The 24,265-nt window shown below is 42.4% G+C and overlaps 1 protein-coding gene across 1 annotated transcript in view; it reads left to right on the top strand.

Annotated features, from left to right (window-relative positions):
* The first annotated feature begins 9,341 nt into the window (after positions 1–9,341).
* The window catches only part of LOC124120428 (tetraspanin-18-like), a 103,329-nt gene continuing 88,405 nt past the window's right edge, over positions 9,342–24,265 (top strand). The window contains exon 1 of the mRNA XM_046483248.2: positions 9,342–9,840. Within this exon, the coding sequence (XP_046339204.1) occupies positions 9,781–9,840 (60 nt within the window). The 5' untranslated portion in view covers positions 9,342–9,780. The remainder of the gene's footprint in view (positions 9,841–24,265) is intronic.

Here is a 24,265-nt window from a genome sequence, read left to right as displayed (position 1 = left end):
TTCTGTAGCTGGAATACTGCAACAACAAACAAACAAACAGATTTTAAAAGTCATCCGACAGGACCGGAAGTGGCGCATGAACACATTTATTCCAATGTTCCACATGTGAAGTTCGCCGAAGGATGGAGTTCGATTCCGCGCATGAATACAATGTGTGAAGCCGATTTCTGGTGTCCCCTGACGTCCTATTTTTAAAAGCGGCGTGAAACATACTGACTCATAAATGAAGTTACTTGAGTTCGTCCTTACCTTTCTGTTATTTGTCTGTAACAGATTGGCAAGGTTGTAACAGATCCTGGCGTTGACATATGACTAAATGATTGACTTCAACACATCCGACAGGCAAAGTAGTGAACAGACAATCTGGGCGTGGCTGTATTTTATCATTTGCTGTCGGTGGTCTTCATTGCCTTGTTTTCTAAACCTCACATGGACGTGTTAGATAGGTAACTTTTGAAATATATATGTTTTCCGCATCCATCTAAGTGTACCCGACAACTGTTAAAAAACAAACATTTTCATCCCCACAAGGATTGTGAATGCTTTCCAAAGAACAGATATTTAGAAAATCTAATTGCAACGATAAAAATATCAGTTTGGTAAACATCCCTAGCATTGCTCGAATTTCGCGTAGAAAAGCGTGTGTGGGTGCGGCAAGCGTGCGTGCGTGCGTGCGTGCGTGCGTGCGTGCGTACGCCACCATCGATTTGGAATTTACGTCCTCGCATCATCGCTTATTCGTCATCGCCACATCTTTCCGTAACCCCTCGTACCGGAATGGCACGAGTTGTTCACGAATGCTCGTTTGCCAATTATTTGATCAGCTATTTTAGCGTCGTAACATTCGAATCGGGTTCAATACGAAACTATGGTAGCGAATGGGTCAGGGGTAATTACCAAAAAAGAAGTACAATACCCTGGATAAGCGAGGAGGATATAACCTCAGCGGAACCTTCTTTTCCCATAACACAAGCTGGTAAAGAAGTGCACAGATAAATTTCTGTATTGTCTCTAAGACCCAAGAGAATAAATAATATATGAATCCAACTCAAGTCTAGAATGATTGGGCAAGTCTAGATTGCCTCAGCTATATTAAGTATATAGTATACATATATATTTAAAATAAAATACTTTATTTCTGTATTTCTGGGACTACATCTTAGTCGCATTTTTCTATGCTGCGGCGCGTTAAGCAAAGCAAAGACAATCTCGGCCGAGCCTCAAGTAGATTCCGGCGGACCAGCACGTCAAACCCAGCACAGACCATTACGGCGGAGCGTGGCTCGAGTCGGTTGTATAGGTAGGTGATTACTTGAAATGAACAACAAGCCCCCTCCCCGCCAGGTATGTACATGATTGTTCCCCGGGGTACCCGCCCAGTAATGTGATTAGGCCAATTACTTCCAGTAATAACGGCATTGCAAGGTCACGTGAAGGTCGCCTTCTCTCTATCTGCGTGTTGAATTGAACTGACAGAGATTTCATTGTCTTCTTGGCGGATAAGCATTACTCTAATGTTGTTGACATGTTTTGGCTACATCCAGGTTTTTTGCACAATTTTACTCATCAGTAGCGCAGTATGAGTATATATTTTCTCCTGAGGAAATTTCTACATTGTTATTTATGGATAGATATGATTTTTCATTAAACAAAAATTGACTAATAAAGTTCCGGGTTAAATAATATTGAATTGATTAGAATTATTTTCAAAATCATGTCATGACAGCTAATTTATACATGGAATTTGATTATATTTCTTTTAAAAGATCTGAACATGCCAAACGTCCGTCATTCGTGACGGCATGCTTTGACGAACCAATAGTCATTCAATCAAGGCGATAGGATGTGACGTATGCTGTGACGTACCGAGCGTCCTCCAGTCGTGACATGCAGCGATGTACTCATAGCTCCACTAATGACAGTACGGCGTCCAGCACAGTACCAATGTGTACTCTATTCATTACGCTGAGTAGCGCGGTACCAATGTTGTCCTCCAGCCGTAACGACGTGTAGCGCGGTACCAGTGTTGTCCTCCAGCCGTAACGACGTGTAGCGCGGTACCAGTGTTGTCCTCCAGACATGACGACGTGTAGCGCGGTACCAATGTTGTCCTCCAGACATGACGACGTGTAGCGCGGTACCAATGTTGTCCTCCAGACATGACGACGTGTAGCGCGGTACCAATGTTGTTTTCCAGACATGACGACGTGTAGCGCGGTACTAATGTTGTCCTCCAGACATGACGACGTGTAGCGCGGTACCAATGTTGTTTTCCAGTTATAACGACGTGTAGCGCGGTACCAATGTTGTTCTCCACTCATAACGACTTGTAGCGCGGTACCAATGTTGTTTTCCAGTTATAACGACTTGTAGCGCGGTACCAGTTTTGTCCCCAAGACATGACGGCGTGTAGCGCGGTACCAATGTTGCTTTCCAGCCATTACGACTTGTAGCGCGGTACCAATCTGGTTCTCCAGTCATAACGACTTGTAGCGCGGTACCAGTGTTGTCCCCCCATGACGGCGTACAGCAGGGTCCGAATCGTCCTCTAGTCCTGATGCCAATCACGGCTCTTATCCGGGAAATAAATAAAAATCGATGTTCATTGCTGCTTTGTAAGTTTTAATGATGACTTAACAGCATGTGTTATCTGCCGAATGAATCCCGAACTGACAACCGAGACGGGCCGATTGCATGTATGGATCATTGACGCCGTGCTGGCAATTCTTAATCATTATTTTGTAGGATTTACTGTCGACCTGGGAATCCTAAAGTTTCACCGTGGGCGAATTCTTTAGAGAAGTGAATTTCATCATTGTGATCGATTAGAAGATACACCCCACTGTACAATTCAAAATCCAGACCCCCTGTAAAGCTACTAGTAGCCAGCATGTCGGTACACATGCATACAGACTGGCAAATGTCTCGAGAACTCCAATCCAGTAGGAGTATCAGTAGGCGAATGTCTACCAAAGCTTGCCATCAAGCTACCTTGTCATCAAGTAAATTATTGCCATGGAATTCCTGTTTCCCTGGATAATAACTTCACAATGATATTCTTAGAATACGCCGCGAATCCCCCTGTGACAGCTGCTTATTACGACGCTCTTCAAGAATGTCATGCCAGAGGGAAAACATATTTGAAGAAAATTATTCACCCATCCGCGTTAAACGATTCTACCTACTATGCAATATATGACAACCAAACAAAGGTTTGTCTCAAAATGTGTTTCCATGCGCTACATACTAGCCTGTTCTGTCAAGCCTTGCTACCTTAGAAAATGGACCCGTGAAGATCCGGGATAGAACAGGTCTTCAGCGACCCATGTTTGTCGTAAAAGGTGAATATGCTTGTCGTTAGAGGCGACTAACGGGATCGGGTGGTCAGGCTCGCTGTCTTGGTTGATGCATGTCATCGTATCCCAATCATGCCAGTTGCGTGCATTGATGCTCGTGATGTCAGTCACCTGATTGTCTGGTCAAGATTATTTACAGACCGCCGTCATACAACAAACAAACAAACCTTAGACAATGCCACCAGTCGTCCCAACCTATTCGTTGCCATCAAGCGTTGCTACCATAGACATAGCATTCATACTAACACATAATTGTTTCTTCTGTAGACCATGTCGCCACACGTCCTAGTCAAAGCGTTCCTATCGAATATTGTTACTTTAAACAAAATATCTCCAAACGTAACAATAACTGTGTTCAGTGCAAGCATTCGTTCGCAAACAATGTCAAAATCCCAACAAATTCGTTCAAAGAAAATAAACGTATATCTCACCAATGATTTGACAGATTCCTAGTTCTGACAGCGGTACCAAACATTCCCAAATATACACCCTCATAGGCATCTCAAGGAAAGCGTCAAACATCCGTGCTAATGTATCCGATCAGACATTACACAAACCTTCCAACCAGTATGCCCCATGCAACAGTCCTCGCACTAAGTCGTCAAACCTTCCGATCAGTATGCCCCATATTTAACAGTCCTCGCACAAAGTCGTCAAACCTTCCGACCAGTATGCCCCATGTAACAGTCCTCGCACAAAGTCGTCAAACCTTCCGACCAGTATGCCCAAAATTTAACACTCCTCGCACAAAGTCGTCAAACCTTCCAACGAGTATGCCCCATATTTAACAGTCCTCGCACAAAGTCGTCAAACCTTCCGACCAGTATGCCCAATATTTAACAGTCCTCGCACAAAGTCGTCAAACCTTCCGACCAGTATGCCCCATGTAACAGTCCTCGCACAAAGTCGTCAAACCTTCCGACCAGTATGCCCCATGTAACAGTCCTCGCACAAAGTCGTCAAACCTTCAGACCAGTATGCCTCATGTAACAGTCCTCGCACAAAGTCGTCAAACCTTCCGACCAGTATGCCCCATATTTAACAGTCCTCGCACAAAGTCGTCAAACCTTCCGACCAGTATGCCCCATATTTAACAGTCCTCGCACAAAGTCATCAAACCTTCCGACCAGTATGCCCCATATTTAACAGTCCTCGGACAAAGTCGTCAAACCTTCTGACCAGTATGACCCATATTTAACAGTCCTCGCACAAAGTCGTCAAACCTTCCGACCAGTATGCCCCATATTTAACAGTCCTCGCACAAAGTCGTCAAACCTTCCGACCAGTATGCCCAAAATTTAACAGTCCTCGCAAAAAGTCGTCAAACCTTCCGACCAGTATGCCCCATGTAACAGTCCTCGCACAAAGTCGTCAAACCTTCCGACCAGTATGCCCCATATTTAACAGTCCTCGCACAAAGTCGTCAAACCTTCTGACCAGTATGCATCATGTAACAGTCTTCGCACTAAGTCGTCAAACCTTCTGACCAGTATGCCCCATATTTAACAGTCCTCGCACAAAGTCGTCAAACCTTCCGACCAGTATGCCCCATGTAACAGTCCTCGCACAAAGTCGTCAAACCTTCCGACCAGTATGCCCCATGTAACAGTCCTCGCACAAAGTCGTCAAACCTTCCCACCAGTATGCCTCATGTAACAGTCCTCGCACAAAGTCGTCAAACCTTCCGACCAGTATGCCCCATATTTAACAGTCCTCGCACAAAGTCGTCAAACCTTCTGACCAGTATGCCCCATATTTAACAGTCCTCGCACAAAGTCGTCAAACCTTCCGACCAGTATGCCCTATATTAAACAGTCCTAGCACAAAGTCGTCAAACCTTCCGACCAGTATGCCCCATATTTAACAGTCCTCGCACAAAGTCGTCAAACCTTCTGACCAGTATGCCCCATGTAACAGTCCTCGCACAAAGTCGTCAAACCTTCAGACCAGTATGCCCCATATTTAACAGTCCTCGCACTAAGTCGTCAAACCTTCCGACCAGTATGCCCCATATTTAACAGTCCTCGCACAAAGTCGTCAAACCTTCTGACCAGTATGCCCCATATTTAACAGTCCTCGCACAAAGTCGTCACACCTTCTGACCAGTATGCCCATATTTAACAGTCCTCGGACAAAGTCGTCAAACCGTCCGACCAGTATGCCCCATATTTAACAGTCCTCGCACAAAGTCGTCAAACCTTCCGACCAGTATGCCCCATATTTAACAGTCCTCGCACAAAGTCGTCAAACCTTCCGACCAGTATGCCCTATATTAAACAGTCCTCGCACAAAGTCGTCAAACCTTCCGACCAGTATGCCCCATATTTAACAGTCCTCGCACAAAGTCGTCAAACCTTCCGACCAGTATGCCCCATGTAACAGTCCTCGCACAAAGTCGTCAAACCTTCCGACCAGTATGCCCCATATGTAACAGTCCTCGCACAAAGTCGTCAAACCTTCCGACCAGTATGCCCAATATTTAACAGTCCTCGCACAAAGTCGTCAAACCTTGCGACCAGTATGCCCAATATTTAACAGTCCTCGCACAAAGTCGTCAAACCGTCCGACCAGTATGCCCCATGTAACAGTCCTCGCACAAAGTCGTCAAACCTTCCGACCAGTATGCCCCATATTTAACAGTCCTCGCACAAAGTCGTCAAACCTTCTGACCATTATTCCCAATGTAACAGTCTTCTCACAAAGTCGTCAAACCTTCCGACCAGTATGCCCAATGTAAAAGTCCTCGCACAAAGTCGTCAATCGTTTCCACAAATGTCCTATCAATCCTAAAACGAACAAATGTGCCAACAGCCATATCTAACACTAACTTCAGAAACATAAAAACATCATCGCTATACGAGTATCTTCACCTGTATGTTTCCCCACTACATCTCACAGCAACGGGCTCTTACCGATTTCACATTAAGGCATTTTTGTCAATTCAAACCAAGCTTAGGCGTCGGTAGAATGCAAGTACGGTGTCCCCCAACAAGCGGTCCCCTCCGAAAGCTCGCGTAGAGCTTGCGCTCCCCTCAGCATCATAACGGTTCAATCTGAACCGAGAACCTCCAGCCTCCTTCGCTCTTTCTCGCATCAAAGGCTCATTCCACACACAGGCCCAGACCTGGTTTGTGTATTGAGCTGATTATGTAACCCATCAGTGGGGGACGGGGTTAGGGGCGGGGGGGGCTGTGGTATGCAGAAAATGATTGTGGGGTGATGTATGGCTGCGGAGAAATGACAGCGTGCACTCTCGCCATATGGAATACACTGTAGCCTGTATGCACAACCCATGACATCGACGCTTTGCTTCCTGAATGGGGTACCACTAGAGAACGCTCGGAAATGATGGGGAGAGGGAGATTTGGGGGATGGGGGATCAAGGAAGACAGCAAATTGGCGTGAAATGCTTGAATGGGGAACCTTGTCGGCCCTGTGTTGACGTCTCACTTCGCGTGCAGTGTTACCTCTCAAACAGAACTACAAACACCTACTCTGTAAGCAATAGAGGGTTTGGCGCCAGAGAAAGAACAACGGACGTAAACGCAATGTCAAAAAGAGTGTACGTTTATTATATACACGTCGACTTGGAAAGGTTTAAATCAGTTATGAAGGCATTCCTAGACGTGTAATACTATTTAAGAATCTGTTCTAGTACTTATGTCGGCTTAACAAGTGTGAGGCTAACGTACAATCGTGTATTAACCTTGGCCTAAATATTTGGAGCCTTGGAGACTCACCATAATAAATGTTGGGGTTTCCAGGCGACACAGTGGGGGTGCCGGAGTAACCAATGTTCCATCCTGTGTGTGGTACCTTCCTTATAGACCCGTTAAGATCCGGGGTAGAACAGGTCTTCAGCAACACATGGTTGCTGTAAAAGGCGACTATGCTTGTCGTAAGAGGCGACTAACGGGATCGGGTGGTCAGGCTCGGTTGATGCATGTCAGCGTATCCCAAAAGCGTGGATCGATGCACATGATGTCAATCACTGGCTTATCTGGTCCAGATTCGATTATTTACAGTCCGCCGTCATATAAATGGAATATTGCAGAGTGCGCGTTAAACTACAAACAAATAAACAAAACCTTCCTTATGCTATGGTAGATTGGTTGAATAGCAACTTGCGTTAAGAAATTCGGACAAAGACTGTTCAAACACCAACTGTTTTTCTTATCAGGCCACAAAAATTCAGATGCAACCCATGTTTGTTATTATTCAATCATTCACCATCCATAAACTTTTGCAACAAATGGGACTTGCAGTAGGAATTATTTGTGTCCATTCTAATTCATATATGCGTTTTCGACGCGATGATTTGCGTCAGGTAAAACCCTGCCGTAAAGTTATCATTCACAGAATGCGCCGCGATACACAACCTGACTTAGTCATTGGACTTGAGAAATAAGTCCTTATATCAAAGTTCGCTGCCAAATGGTTGTTATTCCATGTTAACGGATTGATGAATGCGAAACGTATTCTATTCAATTCCCAATACGGGGAAAACTCAAACTAATTACTGTTGCGGTGATAAACAGATTTGTATTCTTGGTAAGCGGTCTTTAGTGAAGTGCTATCAGAGACAAACTCGTACCCAGGGGACATGTAGCGCCCTCTATCGCCGGACACAGACATGTAGCTTTAATATATTACTACGCCAAGCTGTCAGAGCTCCTTAAGATCTAACGGTTCTTTGGCGTATTTAGCTGTAGGGGTGTGACATACCAAAGGCGTTGTAATACACTCTTGTATTATTGTCCGGAGCTTTCATAGCATGTAGTTAATTCAAACTGCGCGCTGTGAGTCACTGGGTGTAGCATATGTGAGAACATATTTTTCACACGCCGACTATTTGTATTGAAAGAGCTTGCAAAGGCTGCGACACATAAATATGTTGACTTGTGGTCAAACGTCATTCAATATGCGCGACAATGCCAACCATGACCCGACAGTGCTTTGTCCCGATGTTACTATAGCAACAATAGTTCGTGTATATCTTATAGGTGTCGGTGTTATTCTCAAGTGAAATATTTACATAATATTTCCAGCACTGTGCACCTCAAGACGAATATATACAAGTCATTATTCAAGCTCGATGTTTCATTTTTGCCGAAATACAACGCATAACCTGTCGTTAAAAAAGACAATTTCAACCAATAAATCATATACTTCAAAATTCCCATCATTTCAACTCATGACTATTTATTTGCTCAATCCTTGTCATTAATGTATGCATTTTCGATGTCTAATGTACAATTAAGCTGTATTGTAGATTGCATGTCTACTTTAATGGAATGTATGACGAAACATATTTCTTGTCTTAAGATTTGATTATTGATGTATATGAACGTTACTGTACCGTTAAGTCAGATAATTGTTTGATGTCCGAACGCGAGTTACAAGTCTGTAGTCCCTTTTTTCATGTCACTGCAAACGAATGTATAATAGAGCGGACTCTAAGATCGACTGCAGTACCGTTCACGGGCAGTGCTGTACTGGTGTAGGCCCTGCGGGAGGCATAAGACGGTTTCAATTAGTGTGACATGTGAGATCGTTGGCAGTGGGTGCTAGCTTGTCTCTGGGAGCGGTCATATATCTTGTGTTCTCGAACTTTTGAATCGAAGAAACGCGCACCTGTTTACCGTGTTGACATACCAGTTTATTCCGGTCGGGACTTAATCAAAACAGAGTAATCTACGACAGAGATAACGGTTTCCCACGTGCGTGACGATGTAGCGCACAGCTGATGCTGCAGTAGTTGGCAAGAGAATGCCGCCCCTGCTATTGTCCTGACACGAAAGACCATGTGGTTTCAATCTATGAACTTCCTATCTCCACCGGCTCGACTCCATGGGGAGTAGACAACGCGCACATCTCGACAGCCTCAATAGCAATGAGTAAATTGATTTTCCTTTCCTATAAGTCGCAATGTTGAAATACAACCATCACTTGTGTTTTACCTTAAGCAAATCAGAAACGTAAAACGCACTTGTGAGCCAACCTATCATTGTGTGCGTGCTTGGGCCGAATGTCAAGCGCCGCTTTCAGGAATTCCCTATTGACTTGGCGCGACGAGGTTGTCTCCCCCTGAAAAGGCGAGAAGCCAACGTGATCTCAAGCGAGTGCGAGTACGTTCGGTTGGCTGTGATTGCAAAGGTGTGTAGGTAAGCTGCAATCAACAGTAGCGGGATCTACCAGGAAATATGTGATTATACCGGATTTCTGTTCCACTATCAGCGAGCGGGTCTATTCAGGGTGCCCCAACTCGGATACATATCTGTACAGCGGCGCACGAGATATTCGCTTGTCATTCAACATTTAATTGATTTTGTTGCGAAAACCATCTCGTGCACCCCGTGCTCTCGTGCAGCCGTGAAGGATGTAAACAGCCCAGGTGTCAAAGTCTTAAATTTACTCAACCAGCATGGGAGCGAAGGAGGACCCGCCGGACACAATTGAAGAAATCCAAGAAATGGAGACCCAGGTAGGTCTTGATTACGTGATTACAGGTGCGAATATTACCTGGTTGTATTGATTTCTATCACAGGTGCCATGTACAGGTAAGTTCCAGCATCGCAACCAGGTGAGAGGATTAACTGATCAACACAATTCCTGCAAGTCGGCGACAGGATTTATGTTACCGAGTCGGACTTTAGCTCTACATTATTGATATCGGTGTGCATTAAAGCCGATTGACAGGTGCCTGACTCGGGTGAAATGCATTACCCACGCCAACATGAATAGAATCCACGTCAACCCACACGGTTCGTTTGATGATATTAGCACATATGGCGATCTTCATGCTATTGGAGTACGCCAGACCAAGGAATAAGTGTTATAAATAAAGCGTTCTTAATGGCACCAACCTCCACGCGCTGACCTGCAACAATGTCCCAATTATTGATGTTTGGCAATACTGGTATCGATCTGTTAATCGCCTAATCAGATGACAGAACAATGTGTCATGTTAGACATGTTTGTGTGTTTAGCAGCATGCATCTGCCGACCATATAACGTACTGCTCAAACATAACGGTAACTTGAGAAATGTTACATTTAATTTAAAGACCATTTCTAAACATCAACAGCAATTTTACACACAAAGATTCGGGTATTTCCAATTATACCCGAATCAATCCCTTGTAAAATAATATTGGATACATACAAATATGTGTTAACCTACATTTTCCTGATTAATATTTGCTATTGTAGTCTTGATTTACGAGCCTGCGACAGCCAATGACAAAAAAAGACCCAGGCTGCTTTGATTTATTGATTACAGGTGAGATTAATACAGGTAAAAGCATGAAGGCAGCGATACCCCAAACCATGATTGTTAATATTATAACACTTGATTGCGAGTCAAATATACTTGGTAACAGCTGTTGGATGAATCATACCCACAATCAACCATTTCCCCCACAAAATATTTCTAGGGTCATATTAATGGGTTATTTAATGGAATCCATGTAATATATCCCGCGCATATTGTCAACAAAATCAATAAACAACACTTATATCAGCTTACTGTGGTTACCGCATCTCGCGTCGTTCGTTGTGCACTATCAGATCTATTTGTCAGTAATCCATGGTTTGATATATAGAAAATCTGATAGGATACGACAAACAATTTCTGACTATTTAACAACGGAATTGTAGTGATGTTATATGGATTTCTGGGAATAGCTGGCGGTAGTTGATATCGGTTTGCACCCCTTGGCGAGCTGGCCGAATCACGTGGGTTGTACATATCACGACAATTGCGGAGAATGTCGACAACCTGCCGACATCATGCGTGCACTTGTAGCGTGCATGTCACGTCGATACATATATTTATATTCATAGCGGTAAATGCGTGCAGCTGGGCAATATAATGTATAATGCCGTTTAATCATATATTCTTTTTTCACGCTGTATGCACGCGCAGTGGGCTATTTTGTTCAATATAAAATATTTTAATAATATGTAAGAACGTAACTTGCGTTATGGTCATGTATGGATATTAATATGAAATGTTGTTCATTTGAGAATATGTGTTTGGAATAGCGTATTTTAAGAAATATAACGAGAGAATCTGACTCACAAGTGTACAAGAATAATAACATTTCACTCATGACAGTGTCATCCGATATTGCTGAAATCTGAAGTCTGAATGTCGGACATACTCGTCGTGAAATGAGACACCAATTGTTATAGCCCCGGTCTGTCTGTGCGACCCAGCTGGCAATACTTCATATATATATCAATACATATATCACACCCCATATGTCAGCATACCGTTTAGCCATCGATTACAGCATTGCGACTGTCATTTCACCGCAGAAAGTGTAAATTAGACATCTAATTACTATAGCGGGGCTTAATACCGTGTATTTCCCTTGCTATTGACAACTGTCGATTACAAAATCTGAAGCCGTGTCTGACATATACATGATAAAAGAACATGGTTTAAAATGTGTCGCTTTGCATACACATATTTAATGTTCAGATTTGTATGTTTTAACAGTGGTTACATTGATACTACAACATAGGATGACGCCACAACCAACACAACTGCACAAGTGACAGTTGGTGTGTATTTCACATCCCGTCCATCCTCGCTATAAGACCTAACCACGTGTGACGAGTATACATGGATACTTCTATGGGGATACTTCTATATATATATGCTATTCTTGTCAACCATGTATATATATATATATATATATATATATATATATATATATATATATATATCCAGACGCGGATATAATAAAATATATATTTAATGTATGATTCATACTAGTAAGGGTAAGGTTGTATTTGCCTGTACAGATCTCGACAGCAAACTGTATCTACAAATAGAATATATTAAACACATGTCTGTTACACCCTCTGACATATGCGATATGTAATTAACAAGAAGCCTGAAAGAGGAGTTCCCGTAGTGTAAGGCTTTTAGTAATGACTGTTTAGTTAGGCGATCTCTTGTATAAGAAATGAAGCACCACGCGATTTTCGAAATGTACACACAAAATATTTGTTATGAAATTAAATAGATAAAAAGGTATTTGTTGTTCTACAGCAGTGCTCGAAAATTTTCGTCTCCTGTTTTTGTTGCTAAAGATGGATGAGACTAAAGATTCAACAAATCAGATGTATGGAGACACAGTATACGCCAGTAAATTCTCATATTCTAGCTTAACGTTAGAAAAAGGGTTTCACATTCGTTCATATAAAACTCTGAGGTTATTTTCAGCAATGCGAATACTGCACAGCTTGACAGGTGAAATCAATCTCATTACATAATGTTACGTTTTTGTCCAAGATTGTTTTCGTTAAAACGTTCTCTTTACACGAAGATAATGGGTTTGTTTAGATGTTATTGTCAGTAAACATATACTAAACACGCCAGTAAACACGCCAGAAATCTGATTATTTCTGTGAGCTTTTGTTTATAAGTGGAGTTGACTTGCAATAGTTTCGGGAGCTTCTCAAGTTTTAAATGTCAAAGCCCAAGCTATGTACTTTAATAACCGGCTGATACATTTTACTGTATGCTGCGAATGCATGCATACTGGGTTTCCGTGGAGGAAGCATGAGCTGTATAAACTGTGCGTTTCCTTACCAGGTATATAACGGTACATGTATATATACCACGGCAGTGGAGGAGGGAGCATGAGCTGCATAAACTGTGCGTTTCCTCACCAGGTATATAACGGTACATGTATATATACCACGGCAGTGGAGGAGGTAGCATGAGCTGCATAAACTGTGCGTTTCCTCACCAGGTATATAACGGTACATGTATATATACCACGACAGTGGAGGAGGAAGCATGAGCTGCATAAACTGTGCGTTTCCTTACCAGGTATATAACGGTACATGTATATATACCACGACAGTGGAGGAGGAAGCATGAGCTGTATAAACTGTGCGTTTCCTTACCAGGTATATAACGGTACATGTATATATACCACGACAGTGGAGGAGGAAGCATGAGCTGTATAAACTGTGCGTTTCCTTACCAGGTATATAACGGTACATGTATATATACCACGACAGTGGAGGAGGAAGCATGAGCTGTATAAACTGTGCGTTTCCTTACCAGGTATATAACGGTACATGTATATATACCACGACAGTGGAGGAGGGAGCATGAGCTGCATAAACTGTGCGTTTCCTTACCAGGTATATAACGGTACATGTATATATACCACGGCAGTGGAGGAGGGAGCATGAGCTGCATAAACTGTGCGTTTCCTTACCAGGCATATAACGGTACATGTATATATACCACGGCAGTGGAGGAGGGAGCATGAGCTGCATAAACTGTGCGTTTCCTTACCAGGTATATAACGGTACATGTATATATACCACGGCAGTGGAGGAGGTAGCATGAGCTGCATAAACTGTGCGTTTCCTTACCAGGTATATAACGGTACATGTATATATACCACGGCAGTGGAGGAGGGAGCATGAGCTGCATAAACTGTGCGTTTCCTTACCAGGTATATAACGGTACATGTATATATACCACGACAGTGGAGGAGGGAGCATGAGCTGCATAAACTGTGCGTTTCCTTACCAGGTATATAACGGTACATGTATATATACCACGACAGTGGAGGAGGTAGCATGGGCTGCATAAACTGTGCGTTTCCTTACCAGGTATATAACGGTACATGTATATATACCACGGCAGTGGAGGAGGAAGCAACGCAAGACGTGTACAGAACATCACGTACGTAAACATTCACATCAGCTATGGGGAATTCCTGGAAGCCTGGCCATTCTCACAAATATCAGGCACTAAATTAATCTGAAACCTGACCGGTATGAATGTGTTATGACTCGGGATGTATTATATAGGTGAATGCGCAGTAGTAATATACAGTGACACCTTGTCAACTCGAACGAGTGAGTGAGTATGTTTTTATGCCGCTTTTGGCACTAGTCAAGCATTATCACGTTGAGGGATGCCACAAATGTTTTTCATTCACACGTCGTACCCATTGGGAAAACGAACCCGGGCCTTCGGCGTGACGAGCACGAACGTTTTAACCACTTTTCGCGCCATACTGGAACTAATTTAAATCGATTTGTCGTTTCAATTAATTTTTTTTTATGGTCCTGGTAAAGTTTTATCGACAATATCATCTTTTGTCGGCAATCCCCGTGAAGATTCGGGTTTGAATTGGTCTACAGCAACCCATGCTTGTCGATTGACGGGATCGGATGGTCAGGCTCGGTGACTCGGCAGATGAATGTCATCGTATCCCAAGTGCGTAGATCGATGCTCATGGTGTCAATCACTGGATTGCCTGGTCCTGGCTCGACTATATACAGACCGCCGTCAATTAACTGGAATATTGTTGAGTGGTTAAACAACGATCAAAAAGGCAAAGAAATTATATGGCAATATGGACAAGCCACTGGTCTCGAACTCCGGATAAATCGATGCGACTTTTTCGAATTAACGGTACTTTGTGTACTGGCATTTAAAACGAACTGGTGATGAAGGCTTCATCTCAAGTTCATGTTACTGTATATAAGAGAATTTAATATTGAATGGGAGACAATATGTTTCTTATCTCAAGAGAGAAAAACATATAAGAAAATATTTTAGAACATGTTCAAGTAATTATCATTTCTATGATGGACGTTAAGCTATAAAGAATTATTGGGATATGCCCGCAATGCATGTTAAAGACATCAATAGCGTTGGGAAAAACGGCATGGAAGACGCGCTATGTTTAGAGTTTCCACTGCGAGAATGCTTGCCGGAGAATAATTTACTAAAACAAAACTTACACTTCTGTCTCGACAAACAAAACACAGCGTAAAAAAACAGTGATACGAAGTAGGTGTATACACGTTGGTGTTGATGGGGGGAGACGATTCGTGGAATGCGTTGTCGACAAAGACGTAGACGGCGATGTCTCACATGGCAGTTCACGGTGCTTGAGACCCTGTCGTAACGTGAGATGCAGTCGAGGGAAAGCTATTGTTTTTGTGCCCAGCTATATGACATCGGAGTTACTGTTATTCTCGCAGTGGTGCTGCTGAGCCAGGAATAGTATACACACAATATCTACCATCCGTGTGCAACGGCTCCCAGTTCCTCCCAGTGTAGAATATTGTGCCATTGTCTGATCCGCGTATTGTGCAAGCCGTGCACGGCTTACGATGCTCTCTGTGGGAAGATTATGATCTCTTGTTGTTGCAGCGGTAAAACTGACATTTGTAAGCAGAAAATGACCGCGAAAGTCATAATTCGGGAAAGGAGGCTTCCTTGTATGCATTGGATGGTTTCTATACAAGTTTCATGTCTGACTGCAGCAACACGATTCCTGGTGTGGCGTTAACTGTGTTCACTCACTCACATCAATCAGTGTTAAAAGAGTGTAAGTGGGTATAGTTTTACGCCGCTCTTAGCAATACTCGAGCAATATCACGGCAGGGGACACCAGAAGTGGGCTTCACACATGCGAGGAATCGAACCCAGGTCTTCGGTGTGACGAGCGAACGCTTTAGGAGGCCCCTTAAAGGAAAAATGGGACTCGTCACGTCGAAGACCCGGATTCGATTCCCTACACGGGTGCAGTGTGTGACACCCTTTCAGATGTCCCCCTTCGGGATAGTGTTGTAATATTGCCAACCGTAAAACAAGACTCACTCACTATGTTTATTTATCTTATATGGAGCCTTGAGCACAAATCATGGCACCTTCGTGCATCCCATACTTTTTATCATGCTATTACACTTCTGTGTTAATAAATCAACATTATCATCATCATGTCTACCGTGACTGGGTCACCATGGAAGGATGTTAATATTAATTCCCTTAATGAAATTTCTAAATTAAATTCGAGGTATGCGGTCTCTGGTTCAGAACAATTTATATACGCAGTGGGGTATTTCGAGTGCCTCATTGTCATGGTTATATGGATACGTTTAAGTTTTGTTTGTTGTTTAACGCCCCAATATTCCAGCTGTATGACATTGGTCTGTAAATAATCGAGTCTGAACCAAATTACAGTGATTGAGATCATGAACATCCATCGACGAAATTGGGATACGGTGACATGCAATAACTCAAGCCAGCGAGCCTGACCACTAGATCCAGTAAAATTCCTTTTACGACAAGCATTGGTTACCGGGGATCCATATGCTTCCCCGGGATCACTACGCGTGCAACACGTTCAGGCTCATGACATCACTCACTGGATTGTCTGGTCCAGACTCGATTATTTACAGACCGCCGTCATATAGCTGGAATATTGCTGAGTGCGGCGTAAAACAACAAACCAAACCAAACCAAACCAACACGTTCATGTAGATGACGCGTATGACGTGTAGGACATTAAAGGACACGTGCAGGACATGTAGATGACGTGTAGGACATTAAAGGACACGTGCAGGTCATGTTTAGGTCTTGTAGAGGATATGTGTAGGACATTTTTGTTTGTAAAGGATGTGTTACATGTTTGGGACCCGTGTAGGAAATATAAGACTCGTATATGACACATGTATGACGAGGTAGGACACGTATAGGACACATGTATTCGTGTGTGGATGCGTATTGTACACGTGCAGATGTTTCCACAGTGAGGATGGTACTGAAACCACGTCAGCAGCAGCAGCAGCAGGCTACACAAAACGACATGTGTTTCCATCAATATTTATTTTTTTATTTTTCATAAATGTATAAATTAGTTCCGGTGATATCAATCGTGTGTTGAATTGCTCTGTAGATATGTCAATTAAAACTAAACACGTTTTATTCACTCGTGTCTCCGTGTTATCGTGTCGGTGAGTTAGACCGACGGTTACAGCGTCGTTGGTCACGCAACGCCTTGGGTTCGATCCCTTACATAGACTCCGACCCGTGAAGATCCGGGGTAGAACAGGTCTTCAGCAACCCATGCTTGCCGCAAAAGGCGTCTATGCTTGTCGTAAGTGGCGACTAACGGGATCGGTAGTCAAGTTCGCTTGCTTGGATGATGCATGTCATCGTATCCAAATTGCGTGGATGGATGCTCATGTCAGTCACTTGATTGTCTGGTCCAGACTCGATTATTTACAGACCGGCGTCATACAGCTGGATGTTTGCTTCGTGCGGGCACACAACAAATAAACAAACAAAATACAATAAAGTTCTATCTTTGCTACCCAAAACTTCTTCTGATTCAGAGGGGCGGTGGGGTAGCCTAATGGTTAAAGCGTACGCTCGTCGCGCCGAAGGCCCAGGTTCGATTCCCCACATGGGTACAATGTGTGAAGCTAATTTCTGTTGTCTCCCGCAGTGATATTGCTGGAATAATGCTGAGCGGCGTAAAATCATACTCACTCACTCTGAGTCAGAACAGTTAACCTGACGACTCCCTAAGCAGAGTGGACACCTATGTCTGGTAGAACTGTCGTCTCACGAAACATAATATTCAGTAAAACTGGTTAAACACTAATAACACTAATGAACTCCCTCCTCACACATTAACTGGTTAAATAGGGCATATTGCACCTCGCTGAGAAGTAGGAAGCACTTTCAGGAGAATAGAAGTCAGTTCCTGGCAAATGTTCCGCTCTTTGCTACATTAAAGAGGCAGAAAGACGAATGGCATTACACGCCCCGTGAAGGCGGGGAGGTCATGAGGGTGAGGGGGGGAAGGCGGGGGATGCTTGAACAGAAACATGCTGCTAAGTCAGGTCGAGATACTACTGCTGGAAAACTAATGGTTATTCACTCTCTAAGGTGAAGAGCTCTGTCGTCAGAGGGTTAATGATTGATAAAAAAAAATGTGTTCTTTTTAATAAGCTTTAGGAAAGCAATTTTATCGCAAAAGAGAGGGAATTGTCTGCGTTCGTCCGTGTGTCTAGAGAACGTCCGCAAGGAGAGCGAAGGGCCTGTGGTTAAATACCCATGCAGCGCCAAACTTAAATAGTGAATGAGTGAATGAGTATGGGTTTACACCGCTTTTAGCAATATTCCAACAATATCAAGGCGGGGGACACCAGAAATGGGCTTCCCACATTGTAACCATTTGGGGAATCGAACCCGGGTCTTCGGCGTGACGAGCGAACGCTTTAACCACTAGGCCTCTCCGCCGCCCCTCAAACTGAAATACCTTAAAAGATGTCCCTATGTGTTTCCCAACCTTGCGCATAAAAAACAACACAAATAAAAAAAGGGATAAAACGACGCCGAGTACAGTGTGTCTGAGTGGTGTAACTGTGTAAAACTGCGGCATAGTATACAGTAAATCTCTGTGAGCTAGCACTATAAAGCCGGATCACGCCCGTACCATAGTACAAGCTGCCACACAGACACGTCCATGCACGTTGCAATATACCAGTGAGTGACATAATCTTGAGCGCGACGTTGAGGTGGGGTGGCCTGGTCGTTGAACGCATATAGCCCCCCATCTCCACATGGATACATTGTGTGAAACCCATTTCTGTACCTCCCGGCTGGGTTGTTGCTGGAATAGTGAAAAGCGTCGTTAAACCATCTCACTCACTCAGCGTAATTCTATGTTAACCTTTTCACTGTTTTATGGTAGTGAAAAGTGAATTAAAGCGCCGAAACTATTTCCATATTCATAAGAACACTTTGTTTGCCGAAGTTTGTCTAAGCGATAAGACATTATTCTTACACAGCACATATTCGAGGAATATATCCGTTTTATCGTCTTTTCTTTCGAGAAAGAGATAAACCTTCCTTAATATTATACACCGTTCATGCTCGCCGTGGCGATAGTTATGCCACCTGTGTGAAAAAGCTCATTAGAAGTATATGACAGTGTGCCAATAGACTAAACTATCGGGCAAAAGAAAGTATGCGCTTGAAAATTGGATTTGACTTACAAATAACGGACGTTGTCAAAATGTTGATGAAAACATTCGCCGAAACACTGCACATTTAACGTTCAGAACACATCACCATCGATCGAAAGATTTTTTATTTTATTTTTTAAGCCACCATCAAACATGATTGTATACTTTCTTTTGCTCGGCCGTTTACATGTATAGTGTATATACAGAGGTTATTAACGAGGAATACGTACAGTTTGTTTGTTGTTTAGCGCCTCGGGGTACGGTCATTGACTGTATATACAAATAGTTTATTTACGAGGAACACTGTCAGTTTACCCATTGACTTCACATCCTTCACATAAATACAGTATATTCATGTTTCAGTAAGTTAATTATTGCAATACATTCACTTGAAGATGTAAGTATGTTATTTCAAAAAAAAACCGATTCCAATCTTTCTTAATGTTACGTACAGCGATCGGATATGGTTTTTCTGATCCCAATACATTTCACGTAATGACGTTCTCCCGTGTTGGCTAATATTCAGTGTTGCAATGTACTGTGCGTCTTTCTGTAACTTTACCTGCTACGCCGTAAAAATACCCATCTATATCGAGCCATTTAGTATTATGTCACGAGAATCGCCATGAGAAATGCAGTAGATTTCGTAAGAAATCTAAATGACTCGGAGACTTGTGCATATCGGGTGCATTTGGATTGTGATTGATTTTCTTGCAAACATGCCATGCATGTGTTTCTATAATTTCACCGGAGTTGCCACGTGGTTTGCAATTACATTCGCCACTTGTCGTCGTCACGTGACTTATTCATCACCTTGACAACGACAATGTCTCACTTTATTAGTTGTGTCAATATCCAATGCAATTTTCGAATCTTTTGCTATGGACAAGAATGCATTACAAATCGGTTGAAATGGACACCACACCTTAAAATAGCAACGTATTCTTTTGTAATGCACAGATAAATTATTCATGAAATCTTTATCACGAGAGCTTCTTTTCATGTTTTTTTTCTCTCCACATAAAGTCATGGATCAATACCGATGAAACAATCGTTGAAACCCTCGCCCGCGCATGCGCAGTTCGTCACTGCAATCGACACCACTCCTACCGAGCTCAAAATCCATGTGACAATATTTAGTATGATTGAAAAATACGGGATTCCAATAAAATGGACTGGATCGGCGTGCGTGAAGGTTGACAAACGGAATTAATACATTATGAGAAATTCCAGGGAAACATTGCGTGTATCTAACCTGATTGTAAATAATAATAGCATGGCGGATCCCAAGCTGCCCAGGCTTGTCTAGACAGCAGTGGACGAGGGCAATTATGGTCTATTAGGGAAATCAATTTATACCTGTCCTAACCTTCTTTACCGGACTAATACTGTTGATGGGTTTATGGAAGCAAACAATATTGGATGTAAGCTTAAAAGCTATTTATAAAAAAACGGGTCGTTAATGCATTCTTATCAGGTCACAAAGACTAATATTAATTAAGTTAGTATTTAATTAGATACTCGGGTTGTGCAGTAATGTACGGTTAGAGTGCATGTGCTTAATGCGAATGTTGATCGGTTGCGGAAGCAGGGATAGTGCTTGTTTCATTCAACTGATGGACAGATGATAGATGGTGTATTATCCTCTGTTGTCACACACTGCGCAGATCGATATCGATGTTCCAGTGTTGATTCATGTGAAGAATTTCATTGAGATTTTTTTTAATCATTGTCTAATAATTTTGTGTCAGTCATTTATATTTTAATAAAAAAATTTGTTACTATGGACTTTCAACTGTGTGATATATCATTGGGGTGTAGATTGGGAAAGAAGTGTGGTGGGGTGGTAATGTGGTCAACTCGTTAAATTATTGAGAACATTTCTGTCTATAAATTTCGATGTGAATAAAGCATGGCACGTAGAGTTGTATGCTCAAAACAACACAAAGAAACAGATTCAATACGAAACATGTAACGTCTCGGGTCAAAGTAGCCCTCCTGTCTATTAAAATACCTGAAATATTCGTTCTGGGCCACACATGCCACGTATAAATAGCTCGGACGTCAACACATGTGTAATATATCACAACTATTCGGGATAACGTGTACATACTCGCGTATTCTTTCCGATATTATTATTGAGGGAGGTTACAACGTTTTGCTTTTGCTTCTATATAAACCCTGCTTTATTCAATTTACGAGTATTTGACGATTGTTGCTGAGAAAAGCGATGTTACATTAACCTTTATAAGACTGTTGAACACACCTTAATGTACTCTGGCAGTCTCCCCGACAGGCCATGTCAATCTCAGCTAGAAATGTCAATTACAGCCACCTGTCAAGCGTCATCACGCCTTATCACAGGCGGTGCTGCTGCAGCTCGTGCCACAGCTCGTGCAACACTTGTCAATATCACTAACACGTGCTCGCGAACCTTCCGCGGCTACTGCGGGACATATTTGTTTAGAAAACACGATGCCTCTGTTTTTGAACATTATAATTAGACATGCATTTTAAGGAGGGGTGTTTTATTGATCTTTTAAATTTCTTATGAACACACATTTGAAGAAGCAAATTATTTCACTACGTATGTGTCAATATTGCACAGTTTTAACAAGGTAAAGAAAACCTATTTTCCACTTTAACACTTTCCTTGGATAACATAGAAACTCACGAAGAGTGTTTCTAAGTACGTGTACACCGTGCTAAAATCAATAAAGAGTGCACTTATATAGTCAACGTTAAGTCCCACGTGTGTAACTGCCGTGAAAGATTTTCTTAAGCTTGAAGATAATTTCATCAGAAATAATTCACTCACTCACTCAATCACTCAATTGTCATTTCAAAATTTTACCTCTGTTCGTTATGTTATTCCACGGACCTAAAGAAATAATATCCAGGTCCGTGGCTATTCATTTATTCATACTTTGTCAGATATTACCTGTAAAGAAACGCTGACTTGTCTATCGGCATATATTTCACTCGTCTCAAAACACGAATATGAAAATGAGACGTTTTGTTTCGGTAGTTTTTCAATGTAGATGTAGATTTATGTTAAGACACGGAAACTGTTAAGACCCAATTTCAGTCAGTAGTGGATATTACGTCTGTGTTAAAGTTAAAGGTACAGATGACCCCAATTGCGCCCGGACAATCCGACTTTCTCTTAAAACCAATTTACTTTTTGATATCAAGAAATCGGTATTACTATCATTGAAATATATCCATGATTCTTACCCTATATCTATAAATATTCACGAGCATGTATACATCCACAAAAAGCCTCATCTAATCACACAGCGTATTGGCAATATGCTCTACTCTTCACTATATATGTATATTTGTATATTACTTCGTAGCCTCACACATATATATTGCCGTGTATATTGAGTACAAAGAACACGACCGTGCGGGTCTGGATCTCAAAGTGACAGAGAGTCGGGGGTATTCATGTGCAAATGAAATACGGAAGCCTTCCTATAAAAGTCCTCAGTCTGGGTTTTGTTACTTCCTTTCCAGAACGACTACGTAGACATAGAGTATCCATTGAGGTGCCGCATAGTATACCACATACAATGAATGTGAAAACCTTCCTTTTAGAGCGTGGTCGCGAATGAGGCGTATAACGCTGTATGGTAACCTAACGCACGTGTTGTCACCTCTGAGTAGTAATCCAAGTTTAGAAGCTGATATAGATTACCTGGAAAAGTAATAAAATATGTGAATTCTTGTAGAACATTGGATTAACATAGATTGTATCACAGACATATATACAGTTATGCCAACATGGCGGTCAGTTCAAGAACGGGATTGAATTCAGTGTTTGACATTTGAATAACGCTGAAGCACAAAAGACGTTTCGAGTTTTCGCTGAATTGTAACGCAGCCTGTTTGGAATAAAAAGAGTACTATTTCATTTATGTTTCACATTTTGAACATTAACATTCACAACTAACATTTACAGTGATCTTCATCCGTAACAACCCTGGACTGTTTTGAAGGATGGCGTGAAAAAAACTGTACCAAATGTTTTCAGTAATTGCAATGGATACGAGCTTACGCAGTTGTATGTACTGGACGTATATATCGCCTAAGGTGTCACAAGTCGCTTGCAGAGTTGCGTCCCTTAAGCGCCCCAGAATCCTATGATCGTGGGTTCGAATCCAGACTCGCACTGATGTTGCCCATACCCGTGCTCGTGGGTTTCACCAACGTGGTGGCAGTCAAGACCTGCATCAATTTTGGCTTTCCGCCCACTTTAAGCTGACACGCCGTGATATAACGAGAATATTGTTAAGAGCGGAGTTAAACTACGTCTCCCACTAACTTGTGCAAAGAGTTCAATCGCGACAGCAATGTCAGTGAGTAAATATTGTTTTAAGCCCTTCATTAAGATTTCATTTCTATCATGACGAGCTGTTTATAACCCTGTCTGGATCAGACGAACCACTGGTCGATAGCGAGAGCATCGACCCACACTGTCGAGGCACGATGACCTAGGTTATGCACATTGGTCAGACTCGGTTACTTGCTCATCATGTCAATCACTGGTTTGATCCAGGTTCGATTATTTACATGCCGTCGTCATATTGCTGGAATAGTGCCAAGTGCGGCGTTAAACAACAAACAAGCATGTTGTTGAATGCTTTTCTTTACGAACAACAATCCTAATTACTAGAAAGTTATACCCATAAGCCATTGTGGCCATCAAATCCCCACCTAAGTCATCTCTCACAAGACCCGTGAAGATTCGGGGTAGAATAGGTCTTCAGCAACCCATGCTTGCCGTAAAAGACGACTATGCTTGTTGTAAGAGGCGGCTAACGGGATCGGGTGGTCAGGCTCGCTGACTTGGTTGATGCATGTCATCGTATATCAATTGTGTGGATCGAAGCTCATGATGTCAATAACTGGCTTGTCTGATCAAGACTCGATTATTTACAGACCGCCGTCTTATAGCTGGAATATTGCTGAGTGCGGCGTTAAACAACAAACAAACAAACAAGCATCTCCCACAAGCAGGGGTTACCGATAGCCTGCTGTGCCCCGAAATTCCACAGACTCTAACAGTAAAAATGAGTAGTATTTGCAAGC

The sequence above is a fragment of the Haliotis rufescens genome, unplaced genomic scaffold, assembly GCF_023055435.1.
Source record: "Haliotis rufescens isolate VD_foot unplaced genomic scaffold, xgHalRufe1.0.p SCAF_2, whole genome shotgun sequence".
In the NCBI taxonomy this organism is placed as follows: Eukaryota; Metazoa; Mollusca; class Gastropoda; order Lepetellida; family Haliotidae; genus Haliotis; species Haliotis rufescens.
The sequence above is the reverse complement of the archived record's forward strand: the minus strand, read 5'-3'. Positions and strand labels throughout refer to the sequence as shown.